General features: G+C 40.2%; 1 protein-coding gene across 3 annotated transcripts in view; it reads right to left on the reverse strand.

Moving 5' to 3' along the window:
- NR3C2 (nuclear receptor subfamily 3 group C member 2) overlaps positions 1-24,073 on the reverse strand; it is a 217,987-nt gene that overhangs the window by 53,447 nt on the left and 140,467 nt on the right. For all 3 annotated transcript variants that reach the window (XM_061992259.1, XM_061992257.1, XM_061992258.1), the window contains exon 4: positions 5,699-5,815. In XM_061992259.1, coding sequence (XP_061848243.1) covers positions 5,699-5,815 — 117 coding nt within the window. The remainder of the gene's footprint in view (positions 1-5,698; positions 5,816-24,073) is intronic.

Below are 24,073 nucleotides of genomic sequence, written 5' to 3' on the forward strand. Positions count from 1 at the left end.
TATTGAAGTAATGTATATTCTTGGCAAAACTAGGATGATTACAGGAAACTATAAGCTACAACGTGTCTTCATAACAGTGTGAACATAGTATACTCAAGTTGATTATGAAAAAATGTTGTTAAATCTCTTCTTATCTTTATCACCTCCTTTTTTATTTTGTGATGATTTCCACCAAATTAGAACCTTCCTGCAACAACATATCAAAGTTCCCAATGAGATGCTGTGTTGTTGTTACATTGTTACTTTGTAGATACCCAAAGCAAAGCTCATCAGGAGAATCACAGAATCTTAAGGGCAGAAAGAGACCTGGAAAGATCATCTAGTCCAACCCCCCTGCCAGAACAGGACCACCTACAGTAGGTCCCACAGGAACTCATCCAGGTGGGTTTTGAATGTCTCCAGACAAGGAGACCTATCTGGGCAGCCTGTTCCAGTGCTCTCTCACCCTCACAGTGAAGAAGTTTCTCCTTGTATCTCTTTGGAACCTCGTATGTTACAGCTTGTACCCACTGCCCATTGTCCTATCATTCGACTTTATTAAGAAGAGCCTGGCTTCATCCTCCTGACACCCGCCCTTTACGTATTTGTAAACATTAATGAGGTCACTCCTCAGTCTCCTCCAAGCTAAACAGCCCCAGCTCCCTCAGCCCTTCATCAGAAGGGAAATGCTCCACTCCATCATCTTGGTGGCCCTGCGCTGAACTCTCTCCAGCAGCAACCTGTCCTTCTTGAACTGAGGGGTCCAGAACTGGACACAGTATTCCAGATGTGGTCTCATGAGGGCAGAGTAGAGGGGGAGGAGAACCTCTCTCGACCTAATGCTCATACCTCTTCTAATCCACCCCAGGATGCCATTGGCCTTCTTGGCCACGAGGGTACATTGCTGGCTCATTATCATCTTGCTGTCCACCAGCACCTCCAGGTCCCTTTCCCCTACACTGCTCTCTAACAGTTCATTCCCCAACCTGTACTGGTACACGGGATTCTTCTTTCCCAGATGCCAGACTCTACACTTGCCCTTCTTGAATTTCATTAAATTTCTCCCTGCCCAACTCTCCAATCTGTCCAGGTCTCACTGAATGGCAGCACAGCCTTCTGATGTGTCAGCCTCTCCTCCCAGTTTGGTATCAACAGTAAACTTGCTGACAGTGCCCTCTGTTCCCTCATCAAGGTCATTAATGAATATATTGAACAGTACTGGTCCCAGCACTGACCCCCGAGCGACTCCACTAGATAGAGGCTTCCAACTGGACTCTGCCCCATTGATCACAACTCTCTGCCTTCTTTCCTTCAACCTGTTAACAATCCACCTCACTATCTGATCATCCAGCCCACACTTTCTCAGTTTTGCTGTGAGGATGCTATGGGAGACTGGGTCAAATGCTCTACTGAGATCAAGAGAAACCACATCCATTGCACTACCATTATCTATCTAACCTAGTTATGTTTTCATAAAAGGCTATCAGGTTGGTCAAACGTGACTTCCCTTTGGTAAAGCAATGATGACTGCTCCTCATGACCCTCTTGACCTTTAAATGCCTGGAGATAGAATCTGGGATAAGTCGTTCCATCACCTTTCCAGGGATGGAGGTGAGACTGACCAGTCTGTAATTACCTGGCTCCTCCTTCTTGCCCTTTTTAAAGACTGGAGTGACATTTGCTTTCCTCCAGTCCTCAGGCACTTCTCCTGTTTTCCACAACTTACTGAAGGTGATGGAGAGTGGTCTAGCAATGACCTCTGCCAGCTCCCTCAGTACCTACGGGTGCATCTCATTGGGGTCTATGGATTTATGGATTGCTCAAATGATCCTTAACCCAGTCGTCATCAACCAAACAAAATTCCTGGGACTCCTGAGAACAGTCTCCAGCAGTATAGACAGAGGCAAAGAAGGCATTCAGTAACTCTGCCTTCTCTGTATCCTCTGTCACCAGAGCACTCACTCCATTCAACAGTGGGCTTACATTGTCTCTAGCATTAGTTTCATCTCCCATGTATTTGAAGAAGCCCTTCTTGAGGTCCTTGACCTCCCTTGCAAGGTATAACTCCAATGAGACTTGAGCTTTCCTAGTTTTCCCACTACATCCTCTGTCAACAGTCTTATATTCATCCCAAGTGGCCATCCCATCCTTCCATGATCTACAGACTCTCTTCTTCCACTTGAGTTTGCCCAATAGTTCCCTGTTTAACCACGTGGGTCTCCTGGCTTCCTTTCTTGCACAGGGATGCTCAGATCCTGAGCCTGGAAAAAGTGATCCTTGAATACAGACCAATCATCTTGGGCCCCTTTATCCTCTTAATACCCTGTCCCATGAGAAGTCCTCTAGCAATTGCTTGAAAAGGCCAAAGTTGGCCCTGCTAAAGATCAGGGTTGTGGTCCTGCTTGGTATTCTGTTCCTACTGCACAAGATCCTGAACTCCAACATCTCATGATTGCTGCAGTCAAGGTAGCCCTCAGCCTCCACCACTTCAACCAGATCCTGCTTGTTCGTGAGTACAAGATCCAGTAGTGCTCCTCTCCTAGTTGGCACATCCACCATTTGCATCAAGAAGTTATCATCAATGCACTGAAGGATCCTCCTGGACTGTAAGTGGCTAGCTGTGTGGGTCTTCCAGCAGATTGTCTGGGTAGTTGAAAATCCCCATGAGAACCAGGGCCTGTGACTTTGAGGCTGCTCCCAGCTGCCTGTAAAAGGCATCATCAGCTTCCCCAGCCTGATAAGGTGGCCTGTAATAGACACCCACATTAACAGTGTCACACATGCTAGCCTGCCCCTTAATTCTAACCCACAAACTCTCAACTTGCCCCTCATCCTCACCTGGACAGAATTGAGCATATTCCAGTTGCTCTCTCACATAAAGAGCAACTCTATCACCTTGCCCTGTTGGTCTGTCTTTCCTAAAAAGGACGCTGCCATCTATGACCACATTCCAGTCATGTGAGTTGTCCCACCATATCTCTGCAATAGCCACCACATCATAGCCCCTTGCCTGTACACAGACTTCCAGCTCCTCCTAGTTATTCCCCATGCTGTGTGCATTGGTATAGAGGCATTTCAAGAAGGAAGCCGATCATGTAGGATTCACCCCCAGCATTGGCTTGCCACCCTTAGGCTCAAGTCCAGCAGGCCTGGTTTTATCCCTTTCCCCCTTCAAAGTTAGTTTAAAGTCCTTTCTGTGAGCCTCACTAACTCGTTCGCAAGGATCCTTCTCCCATTTTGAGACAGATGAACTCCAGCTGTCACCAGACCTAGCATCATGAAAATTTCATCATGATCAAAAACCCCAAAGTTGTGTTGGTGGCACCAGCCCCTGAGCTACCTGTTAATCATGTGAGTTTTCCTTATTTGTTCAATATTCTTCCCTGCCATGAGAAGGATGGAGGAGAACACTATTTGTGCTCCTGAGAAAACAGCCTTAAGCTATCAGTATTTCCTGCCAAATCTGGGCTGGCTCAAAGGCTGAAAGGATCCTTAGCATAATTTGGCAGCTTTTGACCTCTAAACAGTAACATTATCTCTAGGTTCCTGCAGACACTTTACCTCTCTTTATCAGTCCTTCCCTTTGCGTCCAAATTGTCCTTTCTCTCTCAGACCATGCAGAAGGTACTATATTGCACTGATACCTAGATTCGGTCTCCTCTACTACATCATTCATGACAGTGATGGAAGGACCTTTTATGCCATTTCAGTTTCTTTGTTTGGAAGGAAGGGATCAAATCAGGAATGGGAATTTCAGCTTAGTTTCTCTACATGAAGAGAATCACCTAAACAGCTAAACCAGAAAACTCAACTGTATGACAGCTGCACAATGCAGAGGCACACTTGGCCTTCTCAGTCATTAAAAGCAGATCATTAATTACAATTTCCAGCAGACTACCAAGCTCCAACACAAGGGAAGATTTTCCAATGCATACCTCATTTATAGCATTCCAGCCAACATTTTTTTTAAAAGCAACCCTCTCAAGCAATGTTTACCCCCCTCCCTTGCTTGACACCCTGTGAACACATCCTTTGAAACACACCAGGAACTTGCAGCCATGAACTCATGACATTGCAAACAAAATGTCCTATGTTGCTGTTTCAAAAGGTTATCAAGTCACGTGTCAAGCCTTGTGTTTTGATAGAGTGCTAAGCACACATGCCTGTCAGAGAAGGCTGGCTTGCAGGAGCCCTGCTGGTGCTTTCCCAGGGCTCTGCAATGGATGATGTCCTGCACCAGACACTGATGGGCTGCAGAGAAATTTCAAGGACTCCATGGAGCTGGTGTTCCTGCTCCACATATTTTCAGCACCATTTTTTTGGGAAGAAAGAACTACTACCATGGAGCTCTCATTTCATCAAATCAAGGTGCCATTGTGCTTCCCTTGCTAGACTGGATAGCACAGATCAAAACCAAGTGAAAGCCATTAGTCACCAGCATCCCACAGTCTGGCCCCATTTTCTTTATGAGAAGCAGAAACAAGAGGCTTAGGGGGTAACACAAGCATCTCAAAATTGGGAAAGAGGTTTAAAGAGGTTTCAACCGGGTTACTCTCCCCTCAAAAGTAAGGGACGGCTTGCTTGAGTATTTCTGCCAGTAGATACTAGAATCATAGAATGGTAGGGTTTGGAAGAGACCTTTAGAGATCATCTAGTCCAACTCCCCTGCAGAAGCAGGTTCACCTAGATCAGGTCACATAGGAACATGTCCAGGCAGGTCTTGAAGACCTCCAAGGAAATCTGGGAGGTAGAAAAAGATACCAGGCAGCAGGCAGGAACCAGGACTTTGCATATAACCTATGAGAGACAAACAGCACAGCTAAATCTGTCTGCAGAATTAAACTAAGCTACTAGGAAAACAAGTCCAGAAGGACAAAAAGAAAACTGTGAGATAGGAAATGACTTGGAGGAACTACTGTGACTATGTTATAATTTTCTGGAACACTGAAAATACTGTAAGGGAAGGGTCGCTCTGTGCATCAGGGAAAGGACCTGCAGCAGTATCCAAATTTCTGTTCACAGATAACATAATAAACCTAAGAGTGGTGGGAGAAAGTGATTTGTAATACAATTTACTCAAGTGATGACTTGAAACAAGATATCCGCTGAAGGACAACCAGAAATGTGTAGACATTGCAACTGAAGAATTAAACCACACAAAAAAGCCCCCTACAAGTTTTGCTATGATACTCTTTTCCAAACCACTTTTGATAATTATTAAGAAAAGGTTTTGCTTTTTTTTTTTTCGGTAAATGAAAGATGCAATAACATCATCAAAATTATTGCATATCCGAACAGTCACAGAAATAGATACAAACAAATGTTGAATAAGCAACAAAAAAAGCTGAGGGGTTTCACTATGTGTGCGTTTGCTTTCATGATGGTGTGAAATGTTTTTCTGTATTTGAGAGAACACTCTTCATCAAAAAAAAAAAGCACTCAATACTTGAAACCTTAACACTTTTAGCTGTATGAGATTGCACTAAAATTACTGTCATCATAAAACACCCACTTTTCTTTTTTCTGAGCCATAAAATACATATCTCCAAAACCTGATTTAGAATGACAATAGAGTTTATTAGCTATTAAGTGCTTCTTCAGGATAATTCCACATTAAATTTTTGAGATTATGCAGCTGCCAGAACTATAAAAAGGCTGCACATTTCCAATGGTTTTGCCTAATCAAATTAAGAGACGAAACTATTAATGTTCTGCTTACCTCCTAAATTCATTCCAGCTTGCAGACATTTCTGTAATCGACAGGCTGGGCAGTTCTTCCTCCGAATCTTATCAATTATGCAGTCATTCCTTCCCGCACACAGGTAATTGTGCTGTCCTGAACGAACCAAAACCAAAATGCATTATTAGAGGATATATTTACATAATTCCAATTTGTTCTTCTCTTTTGTTTTACAGTCATTTTGAGCTTCTTAATAACGCAGGAATTCCTAAACTCATTCTCTAGCCTTTCCAATAATCTTGGTGATTTGTCATGGGCCCTACTGCGAGTATCTCTTCTGTTTAATTTGGGAAAGAGTTTTGGTGCGCCACAAGAGAGATCTCATTACCTTTTTTTCTAGGGACTGCAATTTTTCTTTTTGTGAAAAGCAAACAATTGGTTTGAGGTTTTTCAAATCTCCTTACATGTGCCATATCACAGAACACCCTGACAACTCTTAGCTTTGATACAAAACCAAGGGACATTCTCATGCTAAAGAAGTTCAACAATTGAAAGCAAAGGTTCTCTCTTCAACCATTCCACTAAGTCCTTTATTTCTTATTTCATCAGTCATCTTCTATACAGCAGAAAGTTTCTGAAGAGTTTATCAAAGCAGGCCTAAATTGTTGACTGTATAATTTCAATTCTGTAAAGCCCCACAGAAGCACCCCTGACAAGACAGCAGGTATTTAACACACAACATTTAGCAGAAAGGAAATACATGGCAACCAGGGAAATAGGCTAGCATTTAACAACTTCGAGACTCAGAAGGCATTTTACTTTGTGGGACGAACATAAGTAGGGCAAACGGATGTCAGGTATCAGACAAGGGCACTACCATGTGGACTCTTCAAAGTAAGGTGCTTGAATTTGATGTGGAAGGATAAAGGAAGCCACAAGGGGCTGGTGCAGCATGACAGGAGAAGACATGAGAAAAGGAGATTATTTTAGCTGCGTCAATCCAGAGGTGGCACACAGGGATCTGGGGCAGCCAGAACAAACGGCCTGCAGCAGATGCAAAAAAAAAAGCAATGCAGAGGGTTTCCAGAGGAATGATCAAAGGAGAAGACACAGCACACAAACCCAACAGACTGTAAGGCAAGCTGCAGGATTTACCAGCATGCAAAGTTCAAGAGAGGACTGCAGCAGGCTTACGTTGCGGGCAGTGCAAGAACTACCAAATCTCAGGGACAAGCATTTTAGATATATAGTAAGAAACTTATTACTCCATAAACTAAAGACAAGTTTGTAAGAAATATGTCTGAAATATAAAGTAGAGGGGGAAAAAAAATGGATCACAAATGCAGTAACACCAACCAGCAACTAAGTAGAGAGACTCCTAGGCAGGTCAGGAATGAAGCAGATGAGGTATGCAGAAACAAATAACATTAAAGTTGATGTCAATGACCAAAGTGAGCCATGGGTGGGGAGAGGAAACCCAGGCGGGACGCAGAAGCAGAGCTGCACTGAAATGAACCAGGAGGCCAACACATGCAGGGAGCGCAAAGATCCGGGCTCAATAAGGGGACTGAGCTCCTTTAGGAGAAGTTCTATCTATCTATAACGTTTCAACAGCGAACTCAGGTTTGGGCTGTTTCTTGCATCTCTTCACTGAGCATCTCACACAGAGAACCATTTTAGTTGAGTAAGTGGTTACTATAATATCACAAAGGCATCATCATTTAGATAATGTTGTATGTTTAAACAACAAGCAGATGGGCAAAGAAAGGTTTTTATTAAGGGACCTTACCTAGCACTGTGACACTGATGAAAAAGGAATAAAACAATTTATGAATCTGAGCTTGTGAAGTTATGAAGGCATAAAATTAAGTTGTACAATATAGTGACGTCATGACTATTTATCAGCTGGTCTTTAAGTAGAATCATAGAATAGCCTGTCAAACAATAAAAACATGATATTCTCAGCTAATCACAAACTGAAAACCTGCTATTATCACACCATGTTTACTTTATGATGTGATACGTACAAAAACCAAAACCACAAAAAACAACTGAACTCCTATTTACATTTTTGCTCTGTACCAACTTGAGCACATCTCTTAAAGAAACATCATATGGGCAGCATGAAAGTAAAGTTACAAATAGAAAAAAGAACTGTTTAAGATAACGATATACAGTATAAGGATGGTTTATGTACCCTTACGAACACTGGTACACTATCTTATCTTTTTTTTTTTTTTGTGGGGAGAAGGTAGGAATAATTATTTTCTACTAGGAATGCAAGTACAAATGCTCAGTGCCCATACAATGTCCTTTGTACATCACAGAGTAAGTACTGCAATACCATTTTTAGGCTTCCACAGGTGGGTGCAGGCTATTAATATGACAAGTCAGCTCTAATGCTGCAAAATGAACCCCATTGCAGAACTACCCTGAAGGCAGTTTGCTCTACAAAACTGTACACCTGTTAAGTCAACACTTCTCACTAATGCCTTCAAAATCTAATGGGTTTAATAAAATGAGGTTAGCATCCATGTGTTCTGGGATAATTACTGGGGTCACATTCTTAAACACTGGGGAAATGTTTACTTGATTCAATCACTTTCACACTGTGACTCCATAAGAAACATTCACATAGCAGCAGAATACTTCTGTAAGTCACCCTTCAAATGGTAGGGGTAGCCTGCAATTATTATTTTTTGGCCTGTCTACTCCGGACCAAATAATTCCAGAAAGAACTTAGTAAAGATTTATAGATTTTTGACTCATGCATCTCTGAATACTAATGTCTGACACAAAATCCATAAGCAGTTTTTCTAGTAAGAAGGTCTTTCCATAAAGCAAATGTCGTCAATTTTTACATTTCTAAAAACAACTTAATTGGCCACAGTCATCTTAAAGCTTACATTAATGGGAGTAACTTGAAAACCCTTAAGAAACGGAATGCAACAGCATTCAGGTAAACTGTGTTTGAGAGGCAGAGTTAAGTAGAGCTATAAAATAATAATGAACAGCTTTTCAATTAAAATGTTTATCATCTATGATGAAAAAATATGGCTTCAGATTTCCATGCAATCAAATATTTCAAACAGAATTTTCATTTCAAATTAAAACAATTTTGTAAAATACGGTAGTAAAGCAAAGACAGTCATAATGAATCAGTATCTTTCATTGTGTAGCATGAGTCTCACTCATGTCCCTTAGATTCAGAATTATAACAAAAACCTACACATCCAAAATTCATGCAGCTCTCTCAAGGCCTCCAGGTCTCTTCGGGACCAAAATGACGTGATGGAGACCATCCTGCAAAGAATTTGGTGTTTCTGTGGTGCTAGATCTCCAACTCTTTCAAGACATGTATTGATCTGCTTGTGTGGTTTGTGTTTAGCTTAATCCAGTTCTAATCATCCACAAGTGGGTTGGAAAGTGACAGACTAAGGTATTGAATTCTCACCTCCCATGTGCTAAATGCATTAAGATGAAAGCAATTTTTACATATGCCACCACTAAGTGCACTTACATGAGCTAATTCCTGTTTTGTCTAAAATACAGTTACAAAGGATGCCAGGAAAAGTTCCTTCTCAAATAATTAATAGGCACAACACAATTACACACTAAGAAGAAACAGAGATCTGTCCTACTCACAGTAGAGCTAGAGGAACATTTGAGTTTGTACTTTCCAGGTTATTGTGTCACTACACATGACGGAATGGCACATCCAAACGTATGCACAAAAATAATGTTTAATTATTTAATTCCTTGCTTTCATAGGCTTACAAAAGAAAACAAAAAGTAAGTATTAATGAAATTCAGTCTTCCCTCTTACTACATTTTATTGAACAAGCAAAATCTATCAGTAAAGGAGGGGAGGAAAAACCAGGTGTACTTATTGGACCTATGAATTACAGCCAGAAGGTTGCAGCAGAAGTTGTACCCTTCCCTATTTTGAAACTTCAGCACAGTGATTGAACCACTGTTCCCCAAAATAGAGTTGTGAAGATGTGCTCATGCACATGTGCAGAGTGCTGCTGCACTCTACAAGGGGCCATGATACTTTCAGACACGTAAAGCTGCAATAGGAAAGGTGCATATGTATTTCTTGTCAGAGTACTTCTGTTACTAAAGCAAAAGTAGAAAATTACAGAAATTTCCAAAATATTCCACGTGTTCTATCTTCCTCCTAAATTCTTCTTTCTCCCTCAATTTTTCTGAAGTTTAAGTCAGGAACTTCAAATTATTAATTAGTCTTCTAACATTTCTGCTCTCTTGTTAAAATAGAAACTACTATGATCAAATGTTACATTTTGTAAGGAAAAAAAAAAGAGCATAGTGCTGGAAGAGGATCCAAAGACTCTTTAATTCAAGCCCACTCATGGAAGGATGATGAGGCTAGCTTAGTAGTTCAGGCAGGGTTTTTTATTTTCCTTTCTGCAAATTTGTCTTAAAATCTTGTGAGAAAAGGTACTCTGCAACTTCCCTACAAGCCAAGTGATTAGCTATCCTTGAAGCTGGTTTTTGACCCTTTGCATTTAACCCAAACAGGAATATTTTGCAAGAGATGTCAGCACTCTCCTCCCCGAGACATTCAGAATAATAGATTGCCACCATCTTACAACAATCTCACGCCTATCGAAAGATTTATGTTCCCCATTTCTTTGCAAGACTAAACAAATCCAGTTGTCTCAATCTTTCCTCATAGGTCATGTTTCCTAAATCTGTCGTCATTCCTCTTATTCTCCTCCTGCTTTCTTTCATAAAAGAGTGCCTAAAACAGGGTGCATTTTTCTTGCAGTTTCACCATCGTTAAGCCAAATGAAATGCTTACTTCCTGTCCCTTGCACACAACAACCCTGCTAATGTAATCCTGGACCAGATCTGGCTTTTGGCAATGGCATTAGGTTGTTGACTCACATTTGCTTGTGTTCCACTAAACGCCCAGCTCCTCTCCTCCGGCACCACTGCCCTCCACGTCTTCTTTCCTGCTTTTACCTGGGCAGCCAGCTCTCTTTTTTTCCCCTGCTACATCTACACATCACGTCCACTGCAACATCCCCTGGGAAAGGTAAGGGAAAAGTCCAAAAGCCATTTTGGGTATGATGTCTGAAACTAGAGTGTAGTTTGGGTCCCAAGAAAAAGATGCGATTGAGGAAGCCTTGCAAAAGGACAGGAAAGTAAGAAAACAGGCATGGCATCTAAGGACCAAACAAAGCAGAAGTAGTTTGAAAAAACTCTCAATTTTAAATAACATTTCACTGAAGCACATCAAAACACACATAAAGTGCCCAAACTTTCCTCTCCCTCCGCCATGAGAATTAATACTTTGATTCTCAAAATTGCAGACAAAGTTGTCTTCTTCCTGCAAGCTGGCACAGCATCTGAGCCTTCTTCCAGAGTTTGAGGAGAGTGGAGTTTGGAACCACCTCCAGCCTTGCCTTGCAGATCTGCATGTTGGAGTTAGGATCCCTTCTGCAGCCTGTGGGCTAGAGTAAGGGCTTAGATTTCTCCATATTTACCAAATGGGAAGATGATCTCCACTGCAAAAAACTCCTTACGGTTTGGAGTACCTATCAGCACCTGCTTGAGCAGGAGTGGTTAGGTGTTAAACACCATTCCCTGGTCACCCTTAGTTCAAGGAACTTCTCTAAAGATCCTCCTTCTGTTCCTACCAGTATTTACTAGCATAACCACCCATTTTACTGAAGTTACTCCAGCTAACACTACTGAATGAGTGGGAGAAAAAAATATCTGGGTTGAATGGCTTTTATTCTACACTAATTTTTCCTCAATTCCATAAATGTTGTTTACCTTTCAACTCTGTCCTTTCCCTATACTCACCAGTCTGACAGATTGCATGAGTCCAGCCCCTGCAAGCCCTTTGACCTGGGCTACAGACTTTCCCTGCTGAAGAAAAGACAAAGACATTGTGTTGCAGAAAATCATCAGGATTTTCTAATGGAGGCCTCTTACCTTGAGAGAGTTTTTCTGCTTTTAGGTTTTTCTGCTTTCTGCCACAGCTCTAATGAAGGGCTTCACCTCCAACAGCAAGAAAACAGATAATCTGCACATCCTAACCTCTCGCTTGTGCTCACTGAGCTATGTGATGTGTTCCTTTCATCCATCTCTGAAACCTTCACAGATCTTGTGAAAGGATGTTATCTCTGTAATCTATATGAGCTCTTTAATTAATACAAATAAACTACTTTTACCTTTTAATGGCTGGTATATAAATGAAAACATTGCTTAGACTGATCACAACGACTTTCTACATACAGGAAAGGATTTTCTGTTTGACAGGAGCTTTTTCACAATACCAAGAAACAAGCTGCATATACCTGAGGTTTTTATTTCACCATCTGCAGTAAGCAGGCACTCTCAAATAAATCAGCACGATAAGTACGATGATGAATCTCTTTCCAAATTTCAGTTTTCACAGAGACTCTATTTCTTGCAATTAAAGAAAAAGGAAAATGCCTGCTATTCAATTGAGATCAGAGCTGCCTTTTCATTTAAAAGGTCCATTTGTTACACAGTTGAGGGCTTCTTTTTTTTTTTTCGTTCAGCAGTTGACAACTGCCCAGCAACAGCAGCCTATGTTTGCAGTCACTATTTTAGGCTACATCACATGTCAATTACATAACCTTGTTTTACTGCTCTTGAACTGGTTCGAACAACCTGGGAAACAGATTAGGGCAGTCCCTCCCAGCTGGCCATCCGCATGCAACCGCAGGACCCGACCCCTCACCGCAGCTCCAAAGGCTGCAACCGCGGCCTGTCTCTCCCTCCCTCCATAACTAGTTACTTATTGCTAGACACACCTGAGACATTTGGTAATTAACTTCCTCAGCTCTGTTTAAACCAGTCCAGTCTGACCATGGTAAACTAATAAACACGATTCCTCATGCTGAGATTTGTGTATCATGCAGAGTAAGCTTATAAACACCACTGACAAAAGTACAGATTCTAGATATGAATATTGCCCCTTCAGTTTATATGGCAAACGCTTGGGGTTGTATTTTAGATATCTAATCTTAGGGTTTCCCAAAATGCAGATGGACTTCTTGGTAGAAGACTCTAGACTCTCTTATACTCCACAGCTTTACTCATCTGACCATATCATTCCCAGACAACGTGCTTTTTGGCTGCGGACAATGGCTGTTATCTGTCTGTATCTCAAGACAACAATATCAATGTATTAACATTATTGCAGAGTGTGTTTATATCACATGTTCAGTCTAAATCCTCTGAAGCAAGGAGTTAGAGGTTTTGCCCCTTTATGATTAATCAAAGACTTAGTTTTTTGTTTTTTTTTTTAAAATTGGAAAAATATTTACCATATCTGGGATATTTCCTGCTTGCTTCTCATTCTCAATTACCTTCTGCTGCTTCTTGATCCCAAAGATAACTTTCAGTTTCTTTATCCTTTTATATTACTGGACTAATTTATCTACCATTTTAATGATATTTTTGTAAGTCTCTTTCTACTCCTCCCTCTTTTTCCTTCAGGAAAATTTATTTTCTAACTTTCTTTACCTACTCTTATCTTCAGTCTTTTACCTCTCTCCTGTTCAAACCTCTTTATTCATTGTTCTTATTTGCCTTCTAAATGTGTAATTTCCTCCATTCAGTCAATAACTGCTGATTTCATAGGGCATATTTACACTACAGTCAAAAAGGTATGGCTACAGGCCCCTTCGTATACCCAAGCAGAGCATATTAAAACTACTTGGGACATGGATAAAAATATAAATGTTTCTGCAGCATCTACAAAAGCCAGCTAAGGCTCTTTTAAAAACATGCGTGCATCAGTTGGCACTCAAATAGTGCAGAGAGTCTACAAACTAGTCTATAAACTTCTGCAACGGTATTTTTCTAAACTTTCTTTAATCATAGCATGTTATAATTAAATAATGTTGACAAAAAAAGTCTCAAATCCAGCATGTTGGCCTGCAATCACCTGATCTTCTTCCTGTGTGTAACATGAAATATGTTGCCGATTCTTACTCAGGATGCCAGAGAAAAAGCTGCAAGTTGTCCTTAGGTAGTGAACACATCACGAACAACAACTTAATGCTCTGCACATTAACAACCACACTTGTTTCCTCCAGAAAGCCAAAGCCTGAAAGCACAGATGAAATATCAGTGCTTCCTCCAACCGTGACTACAGATTTCAAGATGATTCCCCTTCTTTTCTGTGACTGAAGCAGAGAGAGTTGTGATCCCTGATGCTTTATATGTGGATGGTTTTGAATTGCCATACATTGTTATGCACTCCTTGCACACACCTAAGAGCACAGACTCCAATGCTTTGCTTATTTTGACACGGAGACTGTTTCTTCTCCTTCACCTTCCCAGAAAACTTGCTTTCACACTGAGCTGAGACCAGGTTAACAAAAACAACTGGTACGGTCTGGTGATCCTGGCAAACAAGATGAGAAGTTATTAAAATGATTCTCACTCACTATTTTAAGCAGATTGAAAGGGCACCGATGAGAGGGATCAAGGAGACAGCGGAAATTTGGCAAGGGAGCATGGGATGTAGCCCAAAAGAGGCTACTATTTTCTGCAGGAGAAATCATGCACAAAGGATGAAACCTGTTAACCACAGTGAGACAAGTGAGCAGTAAAATATACAGTAAATTAGTTATATGCATGCATTCTCTTCTGCCATGCTTAAAACATGCTGCAGAATTTTGGAAAACCTCTCCAAGTCTGTGTCTGGTGCTCCAGTCTTTCTGTCATTCACAGTGATGATTGAGCCATTAACACAAGATTTGTTCTGAACTGGAACTGAAATCATACCTACGGCTCCCACAACCATGTCCGCAAAAGAGGCAGAGTTTGTACCAACAAGCCACCTGAACAGTTAGTCACAGAGGACAGCTGGGGCCTCCTGGAACCCAGAGGAGTTAACAAAGCATTTGGTTCAGCATGTTGGAAATCTAAACATGGCCACACGACTGACTACACAGTAATTCTCTTTTTGTGTGGTCAAATAAATGCTGAATGATACAAGACAGCACAGGAAAGGAATAGGAAAAGTATCTGATCTTTGCCAAGCATTTCTGATTTGGTGAAATTATGCAGCATGGGAAATCTGTTTAGGAAAAAAAACAAGGAGAAACACCTACAAACAGCAAAATAATCCTGTTATGGAGTTAAATAATTTTGCTTATTTTTTAAGTTTTCCGTTCAATTGCTTTTATTTTTAGATTATAATGGATACAATAATATACAGAGTGGTATCAGAGCTTCAGAGGATGTTGTTTTGACAAAAATCACACATCTAATATCATACAGCACTTTCTTTCACAGCAAGTTTCCAGATATTCATTTTTGTTTAAATTTTAACTGAAGACTAATTTTGAAGTCTCTAGATGTTGTTTCTTTGCAGAGTAGTACACAGGATAGGTTTATAAGAGATCATGTTGCAAGCATGATGCCTACTTCTGCTCTCCCATGCTAAAAATCTGATAAGACATTCTTGACATACTACAAATTTCAATGCACTTTAGTGGAAAATTCTGATGTATAAGAAATGGTCTAGAAGGACTGTAAAGACTTTTAAAGTAAGCATCATGCAAAAATCTTAAATTGCAACTGAAATGCCCTTCCATTTTTGCTGACAAAATGGTCAACCACTCTGCCACGTTTACATACATGATGTAGCCTCCAGCTCTACAATTAGTTCACTGCAACAACTGGATTTCAGCGAGTACACAGTGTAAAACAATGTGGGAAATATCAAGTTCATTTAAAGGCGTGTTTGAGAGGGTGTGAAGTGTGTGTTCTAGAATATGGAACACAAATTAGTAATGTAAGGATTTCTAGCTGACTGTATGGCTCACTATAGCACGCTATTTCAGCAAATATTCTCTTAAAAATAATCACCTCTATAAAAATAATTGTATTGGTAAGTTAATATGGGGCTGAAGTCTGCCACACTCCATTCAGTACTTCAAACCGCTTTGTCTGTCTCACTATCCTACTGATACAAAGACCGCTTGATACATGTCTTAATGCAGTGATCATATGGAACAGGCAAACTGAAAACTATTCTCATAGGACACACAGGAATATCAAGGTATACGGCATCAAATCTGCTTTTTACAATTTCATTTAATAATTTTCAATTTCAGATCGACTCCTGCAATGAGATGTATGCTATTTATTTATGACTAGTAAAATAAGCAGCTTGTTTCACAAAGTTAAGTTTTTCCCAAATCTTGATCTCAGTGAAAACGTTCTGCTATTTTTTTTTCTTTAGAGTAGCTACCCTTTGGTTTTTGCAAACATTTTGAAGTTCGAGCTTGTTATGTTCTTGCATTTAGCATGCTCAGCAGATCATAAATTTTATTCTGTGTGAACGACACATTATCTTCAAAGCATATTTTTCTCTTGCATTTTTTCATGTACAGTTTACTACAGCTCAGACTAGAAATATGCTAAATTCATAATAATGAGTATTATTATGAATAATGGTGACAATTTAAAATACCGTCAGCACATACATTGACAAGTCTTTTCCTCTGGAACTCCAGTCAGTAATAATTTTCTCTTAGAGGCTGCAAGCAATACCATCACATCAGAGCCTTTTAGCAGAATCTCTTGAGATCCCAAACACAGAAATTTTGACCAAAGTAATATTAGATTCTCACCAAAGTGAACTTAAAAGTCTTCTTCATTTGTCTGCTGTCATGTTAAAAAGAAGTCTGGTTTATCCTTTGAAATACATACATGTCTGCCTATTTATTTTCTTCATTTTTTTCTCCAATTATTTACTTTTATCAGGAATCTCAACTCTGTTAGTCCAAGTAAATCTGAAGAAACAATCAGAAGAGGATGAGGACAAGGCAGCTATAAGGAAACTCCATAGTACATTTACTGTCAAAATGCTGTAAGAATCTAAACTAAAAAGTGTACCTTAAGTAGCAGGAGAAGTATTACACCAATTATCACAGCTATTTTCATCTTTAAAGAGGGCAGCAAGTCTTTCCAACCACTCCCCTAAAACAGGCACACCATTTCCAGGCTGCAAAACCACAGGTCCCAGCCTTCTCCATCCCTCAAATTCAGATCAGGCTTGTCAGGTAGTAGAGCCCAGAGTCCTTGTTGACAAATCCCTGCTTGGGACAGGACAACTGTACCTTTTGCTGACCTGTCCAACCCCAAGAGGCTGAGCAAAGTATTACATGGCAGCAAAACCACTAATGAATCAAAGCTTTGGCTAATTATCCAAAATTTTATTGGAAATCACCTATCAAGTGATTGCTTTGACACAGAAAAAAATCAAGAGAGGATGATTCCTGTTTGAAAGATGCCAGGTTTTAAACAACTAAAGTCACAGACTACTCAATCTGCATCCGCTATTTTCAACACATTTAAAATTAACCACTGGGAATTAAAAAAAAACAAGAGAAGGCATCTTTTACAGCACACCAAATTTTTCAGACACATAATTCATATGCCAGACTGAGATCCTGAAGGCATCAGGTCTTCCCTTCACTATAGCAGAACAGATATTTAGGTAAAAACAAATATGTCAAATTTCATATCAAATGATGGTGGACACTGAAAACAAAACTGAAAAAAAGAGACATGGGACTACAGGAAAAAAAGTCATCTCAGGGCACAAATGCATCGCCAATTCATGAATTGAATTATTCCATTCTTCTTTAGAGATTAATCTGCCCAATTGATTTAATTTCTGTCTCAAAATTTGTTTTGCTCAGTAAAAACTAAAGACTAATTACTATATAATTCTATCCAGAATTCACCCCTGGATTAAGCCAGTTACTTCATGGTATGTATCTTCACTCTTTGCATTCAGTACATTTACAAATGAAAACCAAAACAATAAACTTCTCAGTCTATTCACCCCATTTAACTTCACAAGAGGCTTGTTTGAACACGGTTTCTTGGGTTTTTTTTTACAGTTCTAATGTAATTTTCATAATTAAAATTCTGTCAGTACTAAGCAGATTGAATTAATTTTAGATTCCTGCAAGCAGCTATTTAATACAAACTCACATGAGTCAAAACGTCATTGCTTAGAAGAAAGGTATCAATGGTATAAAAATCATTTGGGTTAAATTTCATGAAATACAGCTATTTTCTCGTTAAAGTAACAGAAGTCAGGCATTACTAAAGCACAATCTCTTCAGCCACACCTATTGATGTAAGGTGGGAAGAGAGGCCCATGAAACAAACGGATGACTGAGGGTGCTGGACATTTAGTTAAAGCCATTGTGCGAGTTTAAACTCAGTTTAATGTGGCTAACAACATACTTTTGTACATTGTAAATGGTGGGTTTCACTACTGGCATCAAAAGGTTTATCTTTGAAAAATGATAGTGACTATAGACAATATTCCACTTGTCTGAAGCATGTTTTGTAAGCAAAAGTGGTAAAATTTTAATTCAGAAAACAAAAACTTTAAAAAGATCACTAATTTAAAAAAATGTATCTGCTTTCTATTGATGTTTACAAATACATAAAGGACAGGTGTCAGGAGGATAGAGCCAGGTTCTTCTCAATGATGTTCAATGATAGAATAAGGGGCAATGGGTATAAGTTAGAACATAAGAGGTTCCTAAGAAATACAAGGAAAAACATTTTCACTGTGAGGGTGAGGGAGCACTGGAACAGGCTGCCCAGATGGCCTGTGGAGTCTCCTTGTCTGGAGACATTCAAAACCCACCTGGATGAGTTCCTGTGTGACCTACTGCAGGTTGTCTTGTTCTGGCAGGGGAGTTGGACTAGATGATCTTTTGAGGTCCCTTCCAACCTTTAAGATTCTGTGATTCTACTTATGCCAGATTTCAGTGTTATGTAGTGCATCCCAATTTATTATTATGAGAGGATAATCCAGTCCTATGCTTTTCCTAATACATTCCAAATTTCCTAGTTGTTTTGCCATCTTTAGAAATAACTTTGAAACTGCCAGGCACCAACATTAAAAGCCTTCCTGAAAAGGTACACTCATGTCTGAAAACAAAGAAAAGATCAAAATGAAAATGAAAAGCAGATGCATTTTATGTACTAAAAGGTTTTTCCACTTTGATAAGTGGATTATAATGAAGTGTGGCACCATGTTTCATAAAATTTATTAATCCAGTCCCACTTATTTATACTCTGAAGCAGCATAACGATTTCAAAGTTGGAGCACAGCCAAAACTCACATGCAAAAATAATTAAGAAGTTATGTGGAAAGATCGGTTGTTGTTGGGTTTCAGGTTTTTTTCCAAAGAGATAGACTGACTTTTAGTTAACCAAAAGACCAAAGTTGTAGTTGTAACACAACATGAAGTGTGGAAATGAACTAATTTCTGAAAGGAATAGATGATTTGAAAAGATAACTGGACCTTGACTTGCCCTGCCATTACAGCCCTTCTAATCCTGGAGAAGTTGGTACAGAAGACTTCTCTATGCTAGTGTTGATGTAACTGCAGAAACTATTTATTTTGCAGATGGCACCTACGCCCTGGTCTTGAGTTTACTCATCAGCTACGTAACTCAGCAAAAACCCATTTAGAGAATAAAAATCAAAATATTGTAGAACCATTTAAGGCATGAGTTTCAGGAGGACAAAGAGAAGATGGAAATCAGAGCATGTAGGTCATGGAAGGGAGAGCATGTGACCAGATGATTCTTTCACAAAGGTTCTCCGGCCTGAGAAAAAGGCACATAATCATCCCCACAGGTTTTCTTAAACTGCCTGAAGGTCCATACTTTCTCATGCAGTGGTTTCTTTGGCAAGACAAAGCTGAAACTAGTCCAAAAGTACAAAGCCATTTATACCTGTACAAAGCAAGCAGAAGACTCTGCAGGATAGGAATGACAGTGCTTGACCTTTATTTTATACCAGGTTTAGATGTCTATACCAAGAAAATGAGTAAATCAGACTGTAAGTGTAAAAAAATCCACTGTTTCTTTCCAGAAAAAAAAAAAAAAACAGTGCTGGTCAGTAGTTTCCTCCTGGGCACAGCATATTTCTGTCTCTAGGAGCACCAGTACTCCTTATATTTCCAAAGTAATGGTCCCTGAAGATTCTGAGGCACCCAGCAGATCAAGGAATACTTTACTTTAAAGGGTGAAGTACACAGATATGGAAACACTGTGGAAGATGCACTCATGCAGGAAATGTATTTTATTTATTCACTGACGCACAATGCCAAGTTCATTTTATCCACTTCATTTCTCATCCACTAACCTTCTCCTATTCCTTACCTGAAAAAAACCTGTTTCTACAGTAAGTAAGAAATCTGGAAATCAATTAATGGTTGTTATTTGGTAAAATTTATATGATGAGAAGATTCTAAACTAATTCTGCCATTAAGAATTTCTACAGTTACTGCTGTAGATAAGGTCACTAGGATACACTGAGGACAAGTCACTGCCAAATGCAGTTAGGTTATCACCCTGTGAAAATATCCCTTTGAATATTAGAGGGACTACTGTTTATTTTGATCTTTTCATTGGAAGTAGGAAGAAAGGAGGAGGAATCGTCAGCAGAAGCATAGATAGAAAAATAATACAAAAGGGTGTAGAGAAATCAGAAGCAAAGACAGGAAACAAGCAATAAAATTACAGTTGGAAAAATGGTACTGCATGTACCAAGAGAGCAATCCAAAATGAAGAGTTAACAACAAAGCAAAATAACAACATAAAATTTGGGAAGCATCAGTATCAAAAGATGCCTCCTAATGAGAATAATCTGGGTCCAAGAAGCACTGTGGCAGAGAACTAAGCACCAGTAACACCTCTGGCTCCTCCTGTACGAGCATTACACAGTGGAGCAGGCTGGCACAGCAGTGCTGTCTTTCTGCATTTCTTTTGCAGCCACACCTGGAATATTGTATGCAGTTCAGGCACTTCATTACTGGAAGATATAAACAAACTGGAGGAAGTCCAGAGAAGTGGAACGGAAATGATTAGAAGCCAGAGGGAGTGATTTACCAAGAAAATTTAAAGTAGCCCTTTACTCGCCTGTAACTTTGCTGATAATTCGTGACAAAAAATGATAACAGCCTAGCTCAGGTCTCCAGTCATGTGCCCTAAGCCCTTTCGCCTTGGGCACTCGAGTATGTGCCTAGTTTTAAGAATAAAGAGTACACACAGATTTTGACTTGATGAAGAGAATAAGATCAAGTAATGAAAAAAAATTTAGGCTACATACCAGCAAAATCCTTGTAGAAATGAATTATTACTTAGCTACTATAAACAATGGAGACTGCACTGCTTGAAAGTTCACATTTTATTCCCGATAAAGAATTATTTACAACTAAAGTTTAATTTCTGTGAGACAGTAAAATTATTAAATATAAGCAGTTGCTACCCACATCCTTAAGTTGTAGTCTCTGCCACAAACATATAGCACCAGGTAAGATCTAACTAAGCAAACATTTTTTCCCCCAGATTGTGTAAACCAGGTGGAATGTTCCTGAAATATGGCAAATTATATCCCATCAAGAAAGCAACCAGATTCTCCTCATTCTTTGTGAACAAACATTGTTGGAAAGAGATTTTTAGAAAGGTTGCATTTTATGTAACTGTTGAGCTGTCAGCAGGGCTGTACTGAAAGAACCTTTAAAACTCATGTAGATACTACTAGAGTCTGATCTAGGGAATGGGTGATTACCATTCACACACAGGTTTTGCAGGCGATCTGGAAAAAAACTGTAGAACAACAACAAGAAAATCACAACAAAAAAAGAGCAAAGTCCAGCTGCAGGCAGCCTGCAAACAAGCCTGCTGGGATGCAGCTTGCTATATAATCCCCAAATAACATTCCAGGCCAATAGCCATGTTTGGGCATGTAGGATTCCGAAGCCCCTCTACTGATAGGCGAGGCCTCTCAGAAATGTTATCTTAAAGGTAGCTATGTGGCCTCGGCCCCACCCCAAACCCCTTCACCTAGCTTGTGCTTAAAATTGCTTCTTGATGCTCCAAAAAAACCCAAAGTTCATAGTTTCACTTTAGAGAAATACCCTGGACAGATTTTGAGATTATAAACGGGGGAAAAAACCCAAACCTACATAAGGGTGAGACTGGGAACAAGACAGAATGCAGTGTTTACTGGAAAGTCAGCATTTATTACTAAAATTGTGATGGATATGCATATCTGAATAGCATGCTAGGCTAAGCTTTTGTTTATGCAAGTAATGCAAGCTTTTATGGTACAATTTCTGCAATATTTTTATAATTCAAACATTTGCTTGCAACCTACACTTAGATTTATGAGAAGAAGATATGAACACAGATCTCAGCTTCAGTGCATTAGTGCTTTGATTTTATATTACCATCTTTTTATGGACTTTCTGCAGTACAGTTTAAAAAGCTTGGCAGAAGGCAAAATGACTGCATGGTTCTTCACTGCCTTCACTATCTACAAGGTGGTAATCTATAAGCCTGCAAGTCCTACTCCAAGGACTTTTTTCCCCTTTATTTGTATAGTACATATGTCAAAATTAATCTGCAAACTGGATGAAATCTGTCAAAAAAACAGATTATCATCAGTTGATCTTGTAGGACTACATATAGTTAAGGTTGCCTGACACTCCTCATTTTAAGACCCAGCTTTATATTGCTCATAACTTTACCATACATTAGCAGTTTGGGCTGAAATTTTCCATGCTGGATGTCTGCCTCAGGCTGAATTTTATTTTGTGAGTGTAAGACTGTATCAGCTGAAAGTACTAAGCTTAGTGCAATATAAGTTTGTGAATAAGGGTAAGGGGAAACATGTTGGTTTTCTCCCTTATTACATTTTTCACAGACATATTTGAGCTTGAGAGCCTTCACACTTTGAGACAGACCCTTTGAAGCATCACTGCTCTGATACCACAGATGTGCCTTTTGCCATCTCATACATTATCACTTAAAATTATAATGGATCACAGTATAAAACACTGAAAAGTTGTAGTTTGTACGTGACGCGATTTGCAAAGGTTTTGGTGGAGGTTGCCTGCCAACCTATCAAGTTCCCTTCTGCAAAGACTGTGGACCAGGACAGAGGTTCTGAGCTGAGCTTGTGCTCCAGCGATCCCTACCATGTGCCAGGTGATGCTTTGGCACAGGGACCCCACACAGAAAAACCCCATTATACCTTCAAGATAAGGCAAGGGAAGAGCAACACAGCACAGGTTGCAAAACTAAAGGGAACCATCAGGAGCTTAATAAGAAGATTAGAGTTTGGGGAGGTAGTAGACTTGGAAGGAAAAAGGCTCCCCAAAAAGCAGTGGAGGAAGGAAGCAGAAGTAGGCGGTAGGATACTGGAGAAGCTGAGAAAGAGAAGAAACAGTCAAGAGAGTCTGACAGTGAGGAAGCTGATGACTAAAGGAGAGGCCCAGAGGTGTGTGCTGGCCAGAAGCAGAAGAGACACGGGATGCAGATGGGTGGTAATCTGATGAACAGAAACAGCTGAGAAGAAAAATATTCAAGGGGCAGAAAGTCAAGGGAATATTTCTCTATATACAATTTAGGGCTGAATGCAAGGAAGCCTAAAACTCAAATCTCCGAGAAGAAACATAATTCTTCTGAGTGTTTAGCATTTTTGAGAGAGACTACTTTCCAAGGAGGCTGACAGTTCCCTGGCTGGGGATTGTCTCCATGTGAGGCAGTGGCTGCTGATAAGGTGGCTGGACCTGGGTCCAGTCGTGCTGCACACGACTCCAGATCTGCCCACAAGCTTTCACATCATTACCTGAGCCTTTCTCAGGGGATGAACTCAAAATTGATCTTATACTACCTCTGCTACTCTCTGTAAGTACAGGGAAAAACAGCTGCAGGACTCTGCACTTGTCCTTGTTGAACCTCATGAGGTTCCTCTCTGCCCAACTCTCAAGCTGGTCGAGACCCCTCTGAATGGCAGCACAGCCTTCTGGTGAATCAGCCAGTTCTCCAAGTTTGGTGTCATCAGCTGTCCCCTCATCCAGGGGGATGTCCCCTCATCCAGGTTGATGATGAAGTCATTGAACAAGATTGGCCCCAGAACCGATCCCTGTGGAACTCCACTGGCCACAGGCCTCCAACTCGATTCTGTGCCATTGATCACCACCCTCTGGGCTCTGTCATTCAGCCAGCTCCCGATCCACCTCACTGTCCACTCCTCCAACCCACATTGCCTGAGCTTTCTGAGGAGGATGTTATGGGAGACAGTATCAAAAGCCTTGCTGAAGTCAGAGTAGATGACATCCACTGCTCTCCTCTCATCTAGCTAGTTGGTTATGCACTCACAGAAGGCTATCAGGTTGGTCAAACAGGATTTCCCCTTGGTGAATCCATGTTGACTCCCCCTGATAACTATATTTTCCTTCATATGTTCAGTGATAACACTCAGGATGAGTTGTTCCATCACTTTTCCAGGGATGGAGGTGAGGCTGACGGGCCTGTAGTTTCCTGGGTCGTCCTTCCTGC

This window comes from Colius striatus, chromosome 3 (assembly GCF_028858725.1).
Source record: "Colius striatus isolate bColStr4 chromosome 3, bColStr4.1.hap1, whole genome shotgun sequence".
In the NCBI taxonomy this organism is placed as follows: domain Eukaryota; kingdom Metazoa; phylum Chordata; class Aves; order Coliiformes; family Coliidae; genus Colius; species Colius striatus.